A 16,851-nucleotide genomic window follows, 5' to 3' on the forward strand; every position below is an offset into this window, starting at 1 on the left:
GGACATAGCATTTGAGAAGGATGGGGTCTGTCTTTGGGGACTCCTCATGCACATGTACTGAACGACCCAAAGGACTGAAGCTTCTTTAGCTGCAGAGTCAGAAACTCGGGCATGAGTGGAAGTTGCTGAAGTTTTGTGACAGACATTTGCTTGTCCTCAAGGAAGCTCTTGAGCACTTTTTGGTGACTTAGAAAGGGAAATAGTGACCAGCCCAATTTGTGCTGTTTGGGTGGGAAACTGTGGATCTGGATAAGATATTTGAGCACTACATCAATATCGTCACCTTTTCCCTCTGTGAACAACTTCCCCTGAGCCCAAAGACTCAGGAGAAGGCAATTCCGTCAACATGCCAGGCACCAGGAGTGGGCTGGATTTGGCCGGAGATGCTGAAGGCTCTGGACATGGAAAACATATGTCTTCAGTATCACCTGGATATCTGGAACAGCATTGGTGTTGACGCCGACTGGGTTGGTGGTCCAAATGTTTAAGAAAGGCGGTCAGAGAGTGTTTGACAACCATCAAGGAATCACATTACTCAGTCACCCTGACAAAGCCTACCGGGCGCTTTATTTATCCAGGAAATTTTGTACCAAATCAATGAGCTGGATGGTGGATAAAGATGAACTAAATTTTAAAAAAAAGTCCAAAACTTATTTGCTTTTAATTTACTCTATGACTTGTTGAAGTAAATGTGAAAGAAAAAATGTAGCGTATGCCAGATAATTCCACTTATTCATATTTTGTTGAGTGGCAGTAATGAATCTTGCTATGAACCCTGAGGAGAGCAACCTATAAATCTCTCTCTACAATAACTCTGAATCAGCTCCTGAGGATGGGATACCAAGATATTCCCAGGCCAAAAGGTCCATAAGGTGTCTGTGTATATAAGTAAGTGATAGTTTCAGTAATTAACCGTTTATTTGACCTTCTAGTGATTTGTCCGTCATTAAATCAGTCACCACTCAGACAGCCTCTCCTAATGTTACAGTGTTTGAATGCCTGAAATCCCGAGAACTACAGCTCCATTAGCCTGAATGGAAAATCCTGCTGGTTTTCCGACTTGCAGCTGGGATGCGGTAAAGATTGGGGGATGGTATTACTTCCAAAGCAACTAGAATTGCAACACATTGTTTTCGCAGCATTGCCCTGGAGCCTGGGAGAGGTCTGTGGTGTCGGCGTGGGCTGGTTGGGGGGGAGGGTTCCCTTTGATGCAGCTTCCAAGTTGTGACACCGGACACTGCTCACTGGTCTTATAAATACTTGGAAACATTGTAACGAGGTATTAAATATGGAAAACAATGACATGAAGTTAAGTTGCCTGAAATGAAAGTGGTGAACTTTGAATGTGGAGATGAAAACTGCACCAAAAATAAAACGATAAACACTACAGAGTTCTGTTAACACCTCAGGACCCGACAATGAAAATACTCTGACCTTCCACCATTTATCGATGTGGGGTGTCCCTATGTGTGCTGCTACATGTTTGTGTTTGAATCAGTTCGACCGAAGGAGGTACTTACTTTTTATTTGGATCATTTTAGCCATTTTAATCCTTTTAGCAGTGAACATTAGTCTAGAGACCAGAGCCACCCTTCAACGATGGACAGTAAATGGATGAACATGCAGATAAGAGATGGGAAAGTTTCTGTTTTGTTTTTGTGAAGCCGACACAAACCAATTAAACTTCGCTGACTGGAAAAATAGATCATGCTGTTATTTCATAACATCAATAATCAGTAAGAAGATTGCAGGAAAATAAAACATCTGTTGTTTTATATATATATATATATATCTTTGAAGGCTTGTACAGACTACAAAGCGTACCACGACGTTGTGTTGCAGACAACTGATTCTCTGATGTTTTCTGGAAATTCTTGGACATGTTTAGGAGAGGCGTAAAACGGAGTGAGGTTACAAAGCAACACGTCACAATCAGAATATCTATCAAACGTCTGTTTGGTCCACCAAACCTGCCAACATGCTAGTCTATGTAAGCTAAAGACTAAAATATTTAAAAGTTGTTGTTTTTTCCCCCACGATCTTGGTACTTTTTTGCTCCGAAGTTGAGCATAGAAAATATTCATGATTTTAAATAATTTGACCAACTTTTTTTTTTTTATTAAGTATTTCTGTTCATATAATAATAAATATTGTTTATTTTCTACAGAACACAACCAACAGAGTAGAGAAGGAAAAAAGTTGTTTTTTTTTAAGTATATTTATTTATTTTTGTTTTCTTTGGCATAGGCCCTGCAGGGCAAGAGAAAAAATATATTTATTTTACTTCTCACCCAACAGAACAGAAAAAATTTTTTTTTTTTGCACTTATATGAATATATTTTTTCTTTTCCTGTGTGTTGGATGAAAAGAAAAGAAAGTACTTAGAAAAATCACCTGTAACGACAGGCCTCGGTATGTTATATCATTATAGTCTGCTCTGTGACTAAACACTGCTGTTCTACAGTTTGAGGTATTTGACCTCTACTGTCTAACCTTCAGGACGGCTCATCTTCAGCTGCTCTCATTTTGGATAAAACCTCACATGAGTCAGAGGTTGAGATGATTGGAGAATGTTTTCATTTAATTTAGTAGCATCTTGTTAAAAGGAGCATCATTTAGAAACTCGGACTTTGTTGTCAGAATCTGTGTTGCATCTTGTTGAGAAAGATCTGACACCCTTTCCCTCCATCGAGCTCTTGTTTTTTTTTTTGTTTGTTTTTGTTTTTCCGCTACGAGCCTCACTTGCAGCTTTGGCTTTGTACTGCGGCTGAAGATACAGTCATCCTGCATATTAATTCTCTCTGAGCTTCTCGCGGTCTCCCACAGGCCCAGGATGAGCTGCTGTAAAGGCAGCCTGATGGAGACGTTCCAGCACGCACGGAGCGCAAACAATGGCATCCCAGCTAGCTTTTCAGCGCGGACGCGGCTAAAAGCGGAGCAAAACAATCTCAGATCGTGAAACCTCTGCAGGATTACAGGCAGAAGCTCCGTGATTACACCGGATTAAAACTGAAACAATAAACTCTCTCTCACACACACATGCACACACACACACACACGCTCAGTTTGTTTGTTTGTCCAGTTACACACTTTCACCAATAAGAATACCTCTTTTTTCCCCTCTTCTTCTTCTGCAGAAAGTACTTTAAGAAATTGTGAACTTCTTCTCAATTTGTCAAAATGAGGTGAAACTGGGGCAAAATGAGTGTTTTGTTTTGGATAGCTACTTATCCCTTAAATAATGAAGTATTTATATGAAATCTGCATTTTGTATTTTCTCAAGAAATCTTCACCAGCTTTAAAATGTATTTGATGATACAAAACCTTTAAGTGGCAGAATTATGTAAAATTTCTTTTTCTTTTTTTTTCAGCTTTACATCATGTTATAATGTTATCCCATCATCAAAAACATACATGGAGTGTTGCTTTGATACTTTCATGCATGTTTGATAAATACTTTAATTTCCCATGGCAACCATTGGAAAAACGCAATGGGTGGGCCTAGCCCCGCCTCCAGGGACGAACCTCCTCCTCAGAGCTGTGGTCACAGATGCTGTGGATGCCAGAGGAAAACATCTGGCCACCAGTGGTACGATGGTGGTTAAACCCTGGGAATCAGGCAGGGGACTCAGTGGAGCCCCCTACTGGTCCACAACAGGGCATCAAACAGCTTTTCAGCCAGCTGTAAAACCTTCTGGTGAAACGTTTGTACTGTGACTTGTGTAGCCTTTAAAGGAGCGGTGTTATGTAAAATTGCTATGTTTGAGCTTTATATTTTTATGTTTTCCTTTGGTTGACTGATTTGGTTGACATTTATTTTGTCAACAAATGCACACACAGTTTTTTTTATACAGAAAATAAAGTTATTTTTGTTTTAAATGGTCGGTTTTTTATGTAAAATTGACTTCAGCATCTGTGGTCATCAGTATTCTTGTCATCTGACAGATTTTTGTGGAACTGTCATGATTACTGTGTGTGCTGGTTTGTGGGTTTGTTATGGGTTATTTATGGCTGATACTTTCTGCATTATAAGTTCTTTCTGAAGTCTGTTTTAAGTTATCCAGGTGTTAATTTTCCTGAATGGTTTCTGCTGTGTTAATTCTAGTTTAAGACTTTTTCATATCCAGTCAGTTTCTTTCTCATCAGGTTTTGCTAGTTTGTAGTATATTCGTTAGCCTTGATTGTTTTTTTTCCCTTTGGATTACTCCTGTCATGTTCTTATGTTAGTCTTTTGGTTTTCTTATTCATCCTCATTAGTTTTATTTGTGCTATTCAGGTTTGCTGTTCATTTCCTCGCTTAGTAAGTGTTAGGTTTTTCTTGGTGTTACTTTTCTTGTGGATTTGTCTGTATGTTCCCAGATCGTTGTCAGGCCTGTTTCTCCTTTTTGTTCCGGTTCCCAGGTTCAGCTAATTGTCCCAGTAATCAAGCTCATTGAGCCCTCCTGTGTTTCCCATTTTACTTATCCCACTCACCTGTTTCAGCATTTATTGAAACTATTGTCCTTTGTTCTCTTTGGCTCAGTTCAGGTCTGTTTGAGTTTGTGGGTTTGAGAAAATGAATACATTTATCTCAGATATAACTTCAACTTTTAAAAAAAAGTGAATTTTATTTGATAATAACTTGTTCAACCTTGACGGATGGCTGCTAGATGGTCAATAATGGAGCCATTTCTCACACAGGTTATGCATGAGAAAAACTCCAGGGAATTTTCCACACTTGAGTGTTGCCAAGCACGCACATCTCTCTCAAACCTTGCCTGCCAAGATACCTTCAACAGGCTGGTCCCAGAATGTTCTTCACCCCGAATTGTACAACGGCGCTGAAAAGCAGGCAAACATTAGTCCATTACTTGTTGTAATGGAAAACAAGGAGAAAACATAGAGTAGAACGCTGTTACTCAACCTAAAATAACAGAGATGTTAATGGAGGATGTCATCACACGTTCATGTACGTCAACACGGCACCAATTATCTCAGATTTTGGAAAAAAAAAAACAGGTGCTTACAAAAAAGTTTGGCCAAATTTTTCACACCTTTTTCACACATCACAAACATGAATGTATTTTAATGGATTTTATGTAAAAGACCAACTGAAAATTAAGTACCAGTCTCAAAATGAAATGGTGTTTTTTGTTTGTTTGTTTTTGTTGCAAATAAATATCTGAAAAGTTTGGCATGTTTTTGGTTTTCATGTTTTCCTGTATAAACGTTTTGCCAAAGTTGCTGAATGTTATGACTTCCTGAAGGCAGAGTTTCAGAAAGAGCAGGAGCTTCTTAAAGAGACAAAGGTCCAATTTCATAGAGTTAAATTATGAAGAAAATTGTATTAAGTCATATTTGATATAGCATTTTTGTAACAACTGACGGTAACATAGCTAGTTTACTGTGGTATAAAATAATACCATGTGCTGAAAAACAAATAATACTGCCCCTTTAAGACTGTCAGCGTCAAGAGGATACTAATGTATGTCACAGATTATTTAAAAAATCTCCACTTCTGTCTGCGTAACTTTGTGTCAGTACATCAGATATAAAATTTAAAAAAATCCCAATAACTTACAATGAGGTTATTGGGATAGCACGAGAAAATACGGACAAAATTCAAAATGCATTAATACGTTTGCCGGGTGCTTTACGTTCTCGATAAATAAGGCAGAGATGCCGCTGACCCAGGCTGTCGAAGTGACATTTTTGTCTCCTTTACTGGCACCTCATTAACCTTCCGTACCCATCGTCCCCGGCGCCGCAGCCATATCTCAGCATAAAAGACGGCGCATTATGCGCTTAATGTTCCTCATCATTTCCTTTTAAACAAGATTTATGCCGCCTGCTGCTGGATTTCAGACAATGTACCCAATTAGCCGCGTGTCTGCCAGCGCCCTGCTGGCGCGTTGTCGTCCTCGCGCGTTTGTTGCGGTGACAGCGAGTGCAAACCTATTAGCCTCCTGCGGGGGGATTCTTTGGAAAAGTGAAACATCTTCTTTATGTGATTTTTTGTTGTTGTTTATTTCCAAGAAGAAAGAGAGAGGCTCCGCATGCTGTCGCCAAACGTGTTCACAGTGGGACCAAACGGACCTCGGTGTGTGAACCGAGAGGACGGGGTTAGTTAGAGGCTAACCGGTGTAGCCTAATTGATTTCAACTCTGTCAACGTGCCGTGTTATTTTTTGTAAACTGACACGACGTTAGTGAAAGTCAGTCAAAATTAAAGATAGGGTTTTGTTTTTTTGTTTGTTTTTTTGTTTTTTTAGAGTTGGCAGGCGGAGGAAACTAACAAGACAGATGGGACTGTCCAGCAGCACGTGCCTTCATTGATATTCCCCCCGATCCTCAGGCTAGTTAACATTGATTTGCCATCGCTGTCAAGGGATCTCCAGATGTTCAATGGCCAGCTGACATCTGATAACGCAGAGACGGGAGCATGCGGCAGCCAGCGGCCATCGTTGGGATGCATCAGGTCAGCCTCCACCTGTTCTCCCAGATAGATGGCTTAGTAAATATGCAGATCCTGGCTTCCCTGTGCACAGCCAGATGGTGCAGCTCAAAACTGTATCTGCAGCCTGCTGCACAGTGCAAAATGCAGAACAGGTTGTTAAAAAAAAAAAAAAAAGATGAAGAAGCAAGAAGCGCATAAACGCCCCGAGGTTTGGACTGTTCTGTACTTTGAATTTGAACGATGCCACCTCAGAGTTTGAAACACGGTGTCAAAATGAAGAGGCGGCGGAGGAGAGGGAGAGGGACGAAGGAAAGTCGCACTCGGATGTTTGGAAGCGGTCCAAGCCGAGGCTAAGGGGGTCGCATCGGCTGGGAAACAAACGGATCATCTGGGAATTCCGTGTAGTTGTGCACTTCCCGCATTTGGACGGCCTTTCCAGAAACCGGGCTGAGCAGTCAGAGTGAGACAGGAAGCGGCGGCAGTCACAGAGCTGAGAGCACAGATAAAAAAATATATATGACAAAACAAGGGTAATTTATGAATGAGCTAAGCCAGCGAAACGTTAATCAGCAGAGTGTGTGATTAATGAAATGAAGGCAGTCGCGTATTGACTTATTCTTGGTCAATATCATGGACAGGAAAGCATTTGATAGCAACCACGCTGACCAACTGGTAGAATTGATTTACTTTATTTATCAAAATATGAATAAAACGGAGTAGTTTGAGGAAAAAAATCTTAGTCTGACTATTTTCTCAAAAACTAACTAAACTAACAACTAAATCATAACGATAATGATTAAAATGGCAAAACTGTTGACCATGTAAATACTAATATGGTGGCATAATTGTAGCAATAATGCAACAATAAAGTGATATTTTTAATTTATAATCAAATAAAATGAGCCTAACATCTTTAAGGTACATAAAGTTAAAAACTTTATGTGTGTATATATATATATATATATATATATATATATATATATATATAATTTTTACTTTAAAATGTAAATAAATGTTTTTTTCACTTTGGTAGGTTTGACCATTTGACCCTGATAATGACCGTTACAGCCAAACACTTAAAAAATATTGATCAAATTTACATCTTTATATCTAACTGCACTCTATATCTGTAATTTGGTCTTTAATGTTTCCTTTGGAGTAATGACTTCTTCCTCTCTGAATGGCTTTTCAGCCCATGTTGGATGATTGTTTAAAAACAAAGTGAACTCAGTGGAAGCAAATGTCTGAATTTTTTAAAGCACTTAGCAGAATATTTTAGAAATAGTTACCACCCTGACCAAGAAAATGTTAGTCTGATTTTTTCCATGCATAATGTTCATAATTGGTTCAGCTTCGGGTTGCTCTGTATTATCTGATATGCAAATTAAACGCACTGTTTCTGTGTAAAATCATTGTCAGCACAGTAATGCATCCAACAAAACATGAAGGGGAGTAGTCAATTCCAGGCTGAAAAGATAAGGAAGTTCATAACAAACCGCTGAATAAGATGAGGAGAGAAAGAGGAATGCTGATGAAGAGGCAGAGTTGGTCAGAGGTTCTGATCCGGACACAGGCGATAACAGAAACACAGCAGCAGACAATGAGTTCATACTCTGTGACGGACACGGTGGCCTGCCAGGGGTTGGAGTCCATGGACAGCTCCGGTGTGTTGTCATAACAACGCTTCTTAGAACTGACAGCTTAAAATGATAGGACAAAATCTGCAGAAAACAAGCTGCCATCATTTTTATTTGTTGTTTGCAATAACATGTGAGTGAGGATATGGCTTATTTCTCATTTGAATGCACCTTAAAAAAATAGCTTTTAAAAAAATACAAATTTATATGAGAATTATGATGGGCAAATTTTAAATGTTAATGTGTTTGTTTCATTGTGAGTGTAAGGTGTATTCCAACTACAGTGCAATTCCACACCGAAGCGTCCCAGGTAAGGTCTGTCCAGGGATTCTGAAGACGAAAACTCAGCCGGACAGTCAAGTCTTGGCCTCAGGAACCACACTGTGGTTTCCATCCTGGTTGTGAAACACTGGGCCAACTCTACACCCGCCACAACGTCCTTGACGGTACCTGGGAGTCCGCCTAACCGGTCTACATGTACTTTGTGGACTTGGGGACGGAGTTTGACCGTGTCCTGTGGTGGGTACTTTAGGAGTCTAGAGTACAAGGCCCCTTGATAAGGGCTGTTAGGTTGCTGTACAACTGGTGTTAAACACTAGTCAACACTGAGTTAGACTCCACCAAGGTTGCACTTTGTCACCGATTTTGTTCAGAGTTTCTCAAAATCTTAAGACGCAGAATTTCAGCCAAGTTGTTGAAGCGTTCCATTTTGGTGGCCTCACTATCAGGTTTCTCCTTTTCACAGATGATGTGGTTCTGTTGGCTTCATAAAATTACAGTCTCCAGGTTTCACTGGAGCATTCTGTAGTTGAGTCCATAGCGACCAAGATGAAAATCCTCCAAATCTGAGACCGTGAGCTTGGGCCGCAAAAAGGTCCTGCCCCAAGTGTTGTAGTATCTTGGGATCTTGTTGGGATCTTAGTAATGAATAAAAGAAAAATGGAGCAAGTGATCAATGGTTGTGCTGCAGCTTCCGTCGTGACGTGAGCTCTTTGCCAGTCTGTCATGGTGAAAAGAGTGTGGAGCCAAAAGGCAAAGGTACTGATTTACAGGTCGGTCTACGTTCGCACTTTCACCTAAAGTGACGAGCTTTGAGTAGTGACTGACAGATATTGAGGATACCATCGGTCACAGGAGGTCCAGGCTCTCCCTTAGAGATCAGGTGAGAAACTTGATACAATCGATGCTTGCTTCTCTGTTTTGAAAGGAGCCAGTGGAGGTGGCTCAGGCATGTGGTTACAATACCTCATGGATGTCTTTTTGGTGAGGCATTCCAGGAACATCCCACCAGGAGGAGACCCAGAGAAAGAACCTGGAGGAACTACATTTCTCGACTGGCCTTGGAATACCTTGGGAATCTCCTGGAAAAGGTAGGCCAAGTGGCAAAGGAGAGAGAATTCTGGTCTTCTCTGGTTAGGCTGTTGCCTCATGATCAGAGGATGGATAGATGGATGGATGAACGGACGGATGGATGGATGGAAAGTTCAAATACATATTAAATCAGTGAACTCTCCTGTTTCCTGACAATATGGTTACATAAAAAATATATAACCATGGACTGTGTTCTTCTTTTCAAGTTGCTTTTTATAATATAAAACAGAGTTTATATCGTCACCTTCCTAAAATAATGGCTTATGTCATTTTTTTTGCCAAAATGACTTTTGACAAAAAATAACTCATGCCATTATTTTAGGAAGGTGACTAAGTCACAAAAGATTCTTAAAGATGAATAAAAATTCTAATTTAAATAATTCTATTTTAAGAGATGAATATTGCATGAAATCATTTGTCTGCACATAGGAAGAAGTGTTAAGGCCTCCTTATTCTTGGACATAAAGGAGGGATTCATACCTGATCATTTGCTATGAAAGACTAAATGAAAATTTTCTGGGTCTAGGCTGCTGACCAGCTAACAGGCCAGTTTCACAACATGAAATGTGAGCTTTTGTATTTTTAATATAACCTTGTTTTTGACAATAGGGCAACTGTGTTATCTCACTCTGATAAGTAAATTACTTCTTCAATGGACCTAAACTCTTGGTATAGCTGAATGACCCAGATTGTAGAAAACTCCATTTTTGCCAGACATTAAAGAAGACAGAAACACACCTTAGTATCTAGTTCTGCTAAAGGCAACCTAGAAACAAAAGCAGTGATACAACTTAGGTTATATCACCGCTTTTGTTGTTGACAGAGAATGAATCACCAGCATGAGGAATCGTGTAAAACTTTTCCAGCTGAATAAAATTTTAAGTATAACCAAAGTGAGACAAAATCTATTTCAAATGAAATTAATAGTCATTATTATGACTTTATTTAACTCATTTATTTGTGATGACTTCCTGCCGTAAAGAGCAGAAGCTTCGTAAAGAGACAGAGTCCCAATTTCGACTACCACCATGCAACGACTAAATGGTATAAAAGATGGATAGATAATTCATATTAACTCAAATACTACTCGTAGTCATGCAGGTTACAGGTTACTCTTTTCAAGCCTCTCTCTGTTAACCTGAACGTGAGAAATTAATCACTTTAACCCATTTATATGTCAGATTCATCTATATTTAACCAGGATTTGGACAGCAAAATATTCCAGATGTGGTTGTTTTGACCCTATCAAATTTTAGAGTGTATGTGTGAGAAAAAACAAAACAAAATATAAACTTAAGTAGGATGAAACACATTTGGGTTGTGAAGGAGAAAAACATGCCCTGGCTGGATGAATGATTGTGTTTTGTCTGCTGCAGAATCTGGGCTGCGCTGCACTCCACAAAAACATGTTTACAGCCAGTGAAGAATGTTTGAAAGGGAAAGCTGTGTTGGGCTGAGAGCGGGACGTAGATGTGCCTTATTGTCCTGAACAACGCTGACCCGAGAATGAAAATAGACTCCAGAATCTTCAGCCAATGAACTTTTCCCTACTGAGCCAAACATACAAGAGACAAATGGAAGAGAATGTTTGAGCTCCAGCTCAGCCGCAGAGTTTCTTGGGTGGTATAGTGGGGAAATCGGCTAATTTGGGCCTTAAATCATTGTGATGACAAGTGGAGGCACAACACAGATAATCCTGTTACAAGACTGAATGTGGACATTTTCCCACTGAAATAGTTTAGATCTATCGCCACTGCGTCTGATGGAGAGCTTTCCTCAGTCTTCTTGCTGTCTTTCATCTTCCACAGAGGCTGAACCTTTTGTTGATAAAGGTTATAATAACAATAATAATAATAATAATAATAATAATAATAATAATAGTCCAATCAAGAAATTTCCCCACTGAGCTGTGGAGATCCACAGTTTCGCCATGGTTACCACGTGCCTCTCAGCTGCATCTCCGTTCTCACTGCAACAAGAAAGCAGTCAATTCAACTTAAACATATTGTGTTGAATGGTCACAAGTAATCAATTACAATTATCCAAGTAAATATATTAAGTCGCCATGTTAAGCAAATGTTAATAAGGTAAGCTTGCCAAACTTAATTCAATTACACGTGACAAATTAACACCATACCTATCAGTTGAAGACGTCACTATGTCATGACAGTTTGGTAGGAGAAAAAAACTGAATGGTTTCCCCTTCGCCCAGTGTTAACTAGAAACAACCAATCAGAGCCCGGAGGCGGGTCTTACATGCTGCAGTTTTAAGGAGTGTTTGGTGTTGCTTGTTTGCTAGCAAACCTCTGAGGCCTTCACAGTAATCTGGATTCACAGTAAAATGAAGTTACAAACAGATTAGCGTTATATACACAATAGGCGGCTTCTGTACTGTACTGGATTTTATTTTCTGGTCCTAGAGTAAAAGAGGCTGCATGAATACAGATCTTTATTGTGTTTGTAAAAACGTATCTGTGACTTATTTTCCTTACACTTCATAGTTTTGCAATACTTTGTGTTGGTCTGTCACATAAAATCCCAATGACATACGCATAAGCTGGTGACTGTAGCGACGAAATGTTAACAGTTTTAATCCAGTTTCCCCCTACAAGCCAGTTGAACGTCAGATCAAAACAAATTGTGTTACTCATCCATTTTTTCCAAAAATTCCTACCCAAACCACAAAAGAGTCAGGCTGCCCTGACTCTCTCTCTCTCTCTCTCTCTCTCTCTCTCTCTCTCTCTCTTTTGTTTTCCTTTTTCATACCAGTTAGCTTCTCAGACTGTGCTTCCTGAGAAGAAGGAGGAGAGCGGCTCATTATCTGAGGCTGAAGTGACCTTATATTGACATCCAGAGCTGTGTGCCAGCTGAGGCAGGCAGTCAGAGGGGAAGGAATTGTCGGTGGCTGCCAGTAGAGGAAGCCGTCTCAGCTGCTATCAGCGAGCTTTGTGCCTTTTCATCCGGCGGGCTGATTGTCTCCTTCCTGCTAGCGCTCTTCAACTAATAGAGAAACAGGCCATTAACAGAGTTTACTGGTAACTGGCCTCCCAGTCGAGTCTAAAATAGACTCTGGGATTAAGTAGACAATTGTTTTTGCATCCATGAGGCTATTTATGGGTCCAGCTTTCTATGCGTGGTCATGCCTTGATAGGAAAGACGGCCCAGACAGTGTCTGTGCAGAATGAAGAAAAAAAACAAAAACAAAAAAAGCTACATTTATTCCTGTACCTGTGAGGACTGAAGCTGAATTCATTACCCAGGTTATGTAACAGTTCTTATCCATATTAATATTATGCAAGCAATATATTGTATTTAATCATTTATAGAGAGTTATCTTTTTATTCATAGTATAATATCAGTGTGTTATAATAACTGATACTAGAAAGCTATGGTATTCTCCCATCACACTGTAGGATATGTAGCATGTAGTTTGACTATCAGCTAAAGCAAAAACTCATGGATTTTTGAACATGTCAAAAAATGTGGTGGTATGAACATCAAAATTAGGAAATTATACGTATAGGCATCAGAATCAACACAGTTGTTAATTTAAATGTCGCAGAAATGATCCAATGAAAACATTACTCAGCGTCTTGCTAAGCTATCCGGACGCTCTGTCTGCGATGATGAAGATTCACTCATTATAGTATGCTGACTGCTTGGGCTAGCTCCAACTGATGCCAGTTCTGCTAAAGTTAAGCTAAATGAGCTAAAAATCATTTAATCTCCTCATGGCATTCATCTCTAGATAACCAGTTCATCCCTAATGGAAAAATCAAACCAGAAGCTGTCTCGCCAAAACAAAAGAGAGAGGACACTTTTCATCTAACGCACACATTATGCCATTTTGGGACGCATTGAAAGTGACACGTATTTCAAACGTGTGACAGAACGTAATATTCCATGAAACATACTTCTGCAACTCACATATTCCACTTTATCCTATTTGTCAACATATGAGGCAGGAGGAGAAACCGAGACAGTAGGAAAAGAACGCCTCATTAAAGTCAAAATGTCGACAAAAATATACGCACCGTATTTTTTTTTCGTATTGAGAAACTGCTGTGTTGATGCAGATTATGCTCATTTGCAGAAAGTTTTAAGTAATTAGGTTTTCATTTTATATTTGAAATATATATTTTATATTTGAAAATAATATAACGGAGGTTGTTATATTGCCACCTAACCCAACGCCCTCGGTGTAGCAGAGGGCGTTGCAAAGAAAGGATCATGATATCTGTTAGGCTCTTTTAGGCAGACCCACTAAAAACGAAAGAACCTCTTTTATGTTAAATGCTACAGCTGAAAGGGATTTTCTGATTAATCTTCTTCAGAATCACTGTATGAACACACACACACACACACACACGCTCACAAAGGCAAAGCCCTGACACCACACAGACACAGCCCTCACTCCCCTATTCACAGCAAGGACATTGGGGAGCAGTGAAGTAATTCATTCAGTGACGAGTCACCCAGCAGCGAGGAAGTAGTGTGGAGGAAATTCAGCGTCGACGAGTCTCTTCATCCGCCCACTCGCCTCCCTCATTGGCTGAGGAGCATGATGTCACACGCCGGCCACCCCTATAAAAAGCCGCTTTCCCCACACAGACGGCAGATCAGCTGGAAAGCTCATTTTGCTGACAACAAGGAGGACAGCTCACGCCCACAATCACTCGGGAGAAACTTTGGGAGCTACTCAAGAACGAGCAGAAAGCGTCTCACCATGTGCAGAGGACTTGAATCGCTGCCCATCACCTGCCTGGAGAGGTAAACCCAACCAGAGTTTTCACGCTTGTAGTCAAGTTTTCTCACGCCAGCAACTTGCGCACATGTTGTATGACGTCTGAAGTGGTGTGTGATGCTTCGGTGTGTCCCCGCAGGGCGAAGGAGCTGAAGGCGTTGTTTGGAAGTTTGCTGCAGAGATCAGAGCACAGCCTCACAGGGCAGGCCAAGAAAAGTGACAAGCAGAGGTGAGACCGGCATACAATGTCTCTTTGGAAGCATTTCGGTGAACCCGCAGAGGAAACTTTTTCTAATAATGATGTTTTCTTTCCTCCCCTGTTTTTACAGATTACATGAAGTCAATGAGCCTCTGAAATGGAAGGAGTCATTTGACAATCTGCTGTCCAGTCAAAGTAAGTCCACGATCCTTTGTAGATGCGACGGAATCACTCTGTCCATTGACTTCTGTTGACGGGTTTTTAACATCCGCTTTGCTTCCGCTTCCAGATGGACTGTGTGTGTTCAGAGCGTTCCTGGTGTCAGAGTTCAGCGAGGAGAACATCGCCTTTTACTTGGCCTGTGAGGACTACCGGACAAGCAAACCATCCAAGCTGGCCACCAAGGCCAAGAAGATCTACGAGGAGTTTGTCTGCTCCGACGCTCCACGAGAGGTACGGCCCACCCCCAGCCCTCCCTTCGCTCTGCCGATGCCACTGACCTCCTGGCCAGACGTTGACTCTAAAACTCTGTGTTCCCTTTGTTTCCTCAGGTAAACCTCGACCACGCCACCAAAGAAGTCACCAGGGAGAACATGATGCGGCCCAGTCAGTCGTGTTTCGATCAGGCTCGGGACAAAATCTACACGTTGATGGAGAAAGACTGCTATCCTCGCTTCCTCAGGTCCTCGGCGTACCTGGAGCTGACCAGAGAGACCAAGACGGGCTAAGAGACTTTTCTTTTTTAAAAGCACAAACAACAACAACAGAAAAGAAACCCAGAAAGTTGGACGCCACTTGTCTTCTTTTTAAAAAGGGGCTGCAAGCTCAGTGACACGTTATCGATGGCGTCAAGGCTCTGGGCTGGAGAACCACAGAGTTTCTGGAAGAGCCGTGGAGTTCTTTCCGTCTCCTCAGAGAATCCACGGAACGAGATGAAAGCTGGAAGCTGAAGTACACTGGAATCTGTGACAGGAGGCTCACACAGGCTGAGCATCAACAGCCTGATGGACTTTACCTTTAGGTTCAGAATGAGCCGCTATCAGACAACCAAACTACCGTTTGAAGGCATTCATATTTATTTATTCTTTATTTATTTAAAATAAGAAAAGTTTACTGAACGTTTGCTGTGCAACCGGTTGTTGAAAATGTGTTTGTAATTTATACATTTCTGTTTTTATATGTGGAAATAATATGGAATAAAAAAAAATACAGAAAAAGTGGCCGACTGCTTTGATGTTTTGGTGTAAACATACAGTATTTGTTGAGGATTTTGATGCTTTTATGTAAATATGATGAGGAAGGACTTTTGCTTTGCACAGTTTTAGTAACTTACTAATCTGTGCCACAGGGTTTACGCTTCACAAGTGGGTGACTCCTTTATTCTGAGGTTCCAGTCACAGGATCAAAAGATGATTCATGTCGTTTCATAACCATAAAAAGCCTGTTTTTGTAATTTAATGTGCCTAAATTATACCTTCTCTGCAGCCTGTACATTATGTACCTTGGCTTCCTTCCAGATTGTTGTCGCCCAGTGAGACAAGACAGGATTAAGAGTAGATAAATATGAACTGATGATTGAGGGGATTTGATTGCCTCAAAAAGAAAAAAAAAACTCTACAATGTTTCCAACAACATTTCTCTAAATCTGTTACCAACATTAAGCAGATTGATTCAAGAGAATGAAACATGTGGTTTAAAAACGACATCAGCAACATAACTTGGAGTTATATTATATTTAATGTTTAAACTTTGCAACAATGAAGGAACAATAGTTCCAAAGCCAATTTACTGTTTTAAAAGAAACTACGTGTGTGGTGGGATCATAATATAATGCAGATTTTAATCTAAATGTAGAAAAACTGCAATAAAATCCACTTTATTGTATTGATAAGGTTATGTTGGAAAAACAAAGCGGGAGGCAGCTTGTAGACGAAAAAGGTTCGGAGGGAGGGAGAGGTGAATCCGGCAACAGGAAGCTGCAACCAAAAATGGAAAAAAGTGGGCACTGCCCACTGGAGCAGGAACAGGTGAGGCTGTTTCACAGATGTGAAACAGCTGAGAGGGAATCGTCAGAGCAAGAAAGGAGGGAAAAAATGAATAAAATAAACACAAACATAAAATAAGCTAAAAATATATATAAATGACTAAAACACAATATTTAGACCGAATCCTTCGTTATTAAGACTAGGAGAATATGCATTGCTGTATAAATGTTTTATAATTTGATGTGTTTGTTGGATTTAAAAATGACTGCATCTGTTCAGCAGAAGTAACTTGTTGTTTTCTATTCTGCTCACATTTTCTAGCATGGATTCATTAAGTTCAAACTAACTGAGCATGAACGGATCAGCATGTTGGAATGATCCAAAAGTCAGGTCATGATTTTCAAGGAAAACCTGGTGCAAGCGTCGGCCTTTAAAAGCCTTCCCAGGGTTCAAAGTTCAAATTCAAAAACACTTTATTGA

General features: G+C 40.3%; 1 protein-coding gene and 2 long non-coding RNA genes across 3 annotated transcripts; 2 read left to right on the forward strand and 1 right to left on the reverse strand.

Moving 5' to 3' along the window:
• Positions 1-5,496: 5,496 nt before the first annotated feature.
• Positions 5,497-6,593, forward strand: LOC103139991 (uncharacterized). Its single transcript, XR_476463.2, has 2 exons — positions 5,497-6,101; positions 6,251-6,593. It is a non-coding gene; the product is annotated as an uncharacterized LOC103139991 (long non-coding RNA).
• Positions 6,594-6,609: 16 nt separating this feature from the next.
• Positions 6,610-9,206, reverse strand: LOC107836556 (uncharacterized). Its single transcript, XR_001662469.1, has 2 exons — positions 7,932-9,206; positions 6,610-6,925 (listed from the first exon to the last, which is right to left on the reverse strand). It is a non-coding gene; the product is annotated as an uncharacterized LOC107836556 (long non-coding RNA).
• An 81-nt stretch (positions 9,207-9,287) lies between these two features.
• LOC103139992 (regulator of G-protein signaling 5-like) lies at positions 9,288-15,150 on the forward strand. The gene is made up of 6 exons (XM_007554891.2): positions 9,288-9,442; positions 14,055-14,213; positions 14,327-14,416; positions 14,517-14,581; positions 14,676-14,839; positions 14,938-15,150. Exons 1-6 carry the CDS (start codon positions 9,303-9,305, stop codon positions 15,112-15,114), a joined length of 795 nt encoding a protein of 264 aa, XP_007554953.1. The 5' UTR covers positions 9,288-9,302; the 3' UTR covers positions 15,115-15,150.
• The last annotated feature ends 1,701 nt before the right edge of the window (positions 15,151-16,851 follow it).

Source organism: Poecilia formosa, unplaced genomic scaffold (genome assembly GCF_000485575.1).
Source record: "Poecilia formosa unplaced genomic scaffold, Poecilia_formosa-5.1.2 Scaffold67, whole genome shotgun sequence".
NCBI classification, from domain to species: domain Eukaryota; kingdom Metazoa; phylum Chordata; class Actinopteri; order Cyprinodontiformes; family Poeciliidae; genus Poecilia; species Poecilia formosa.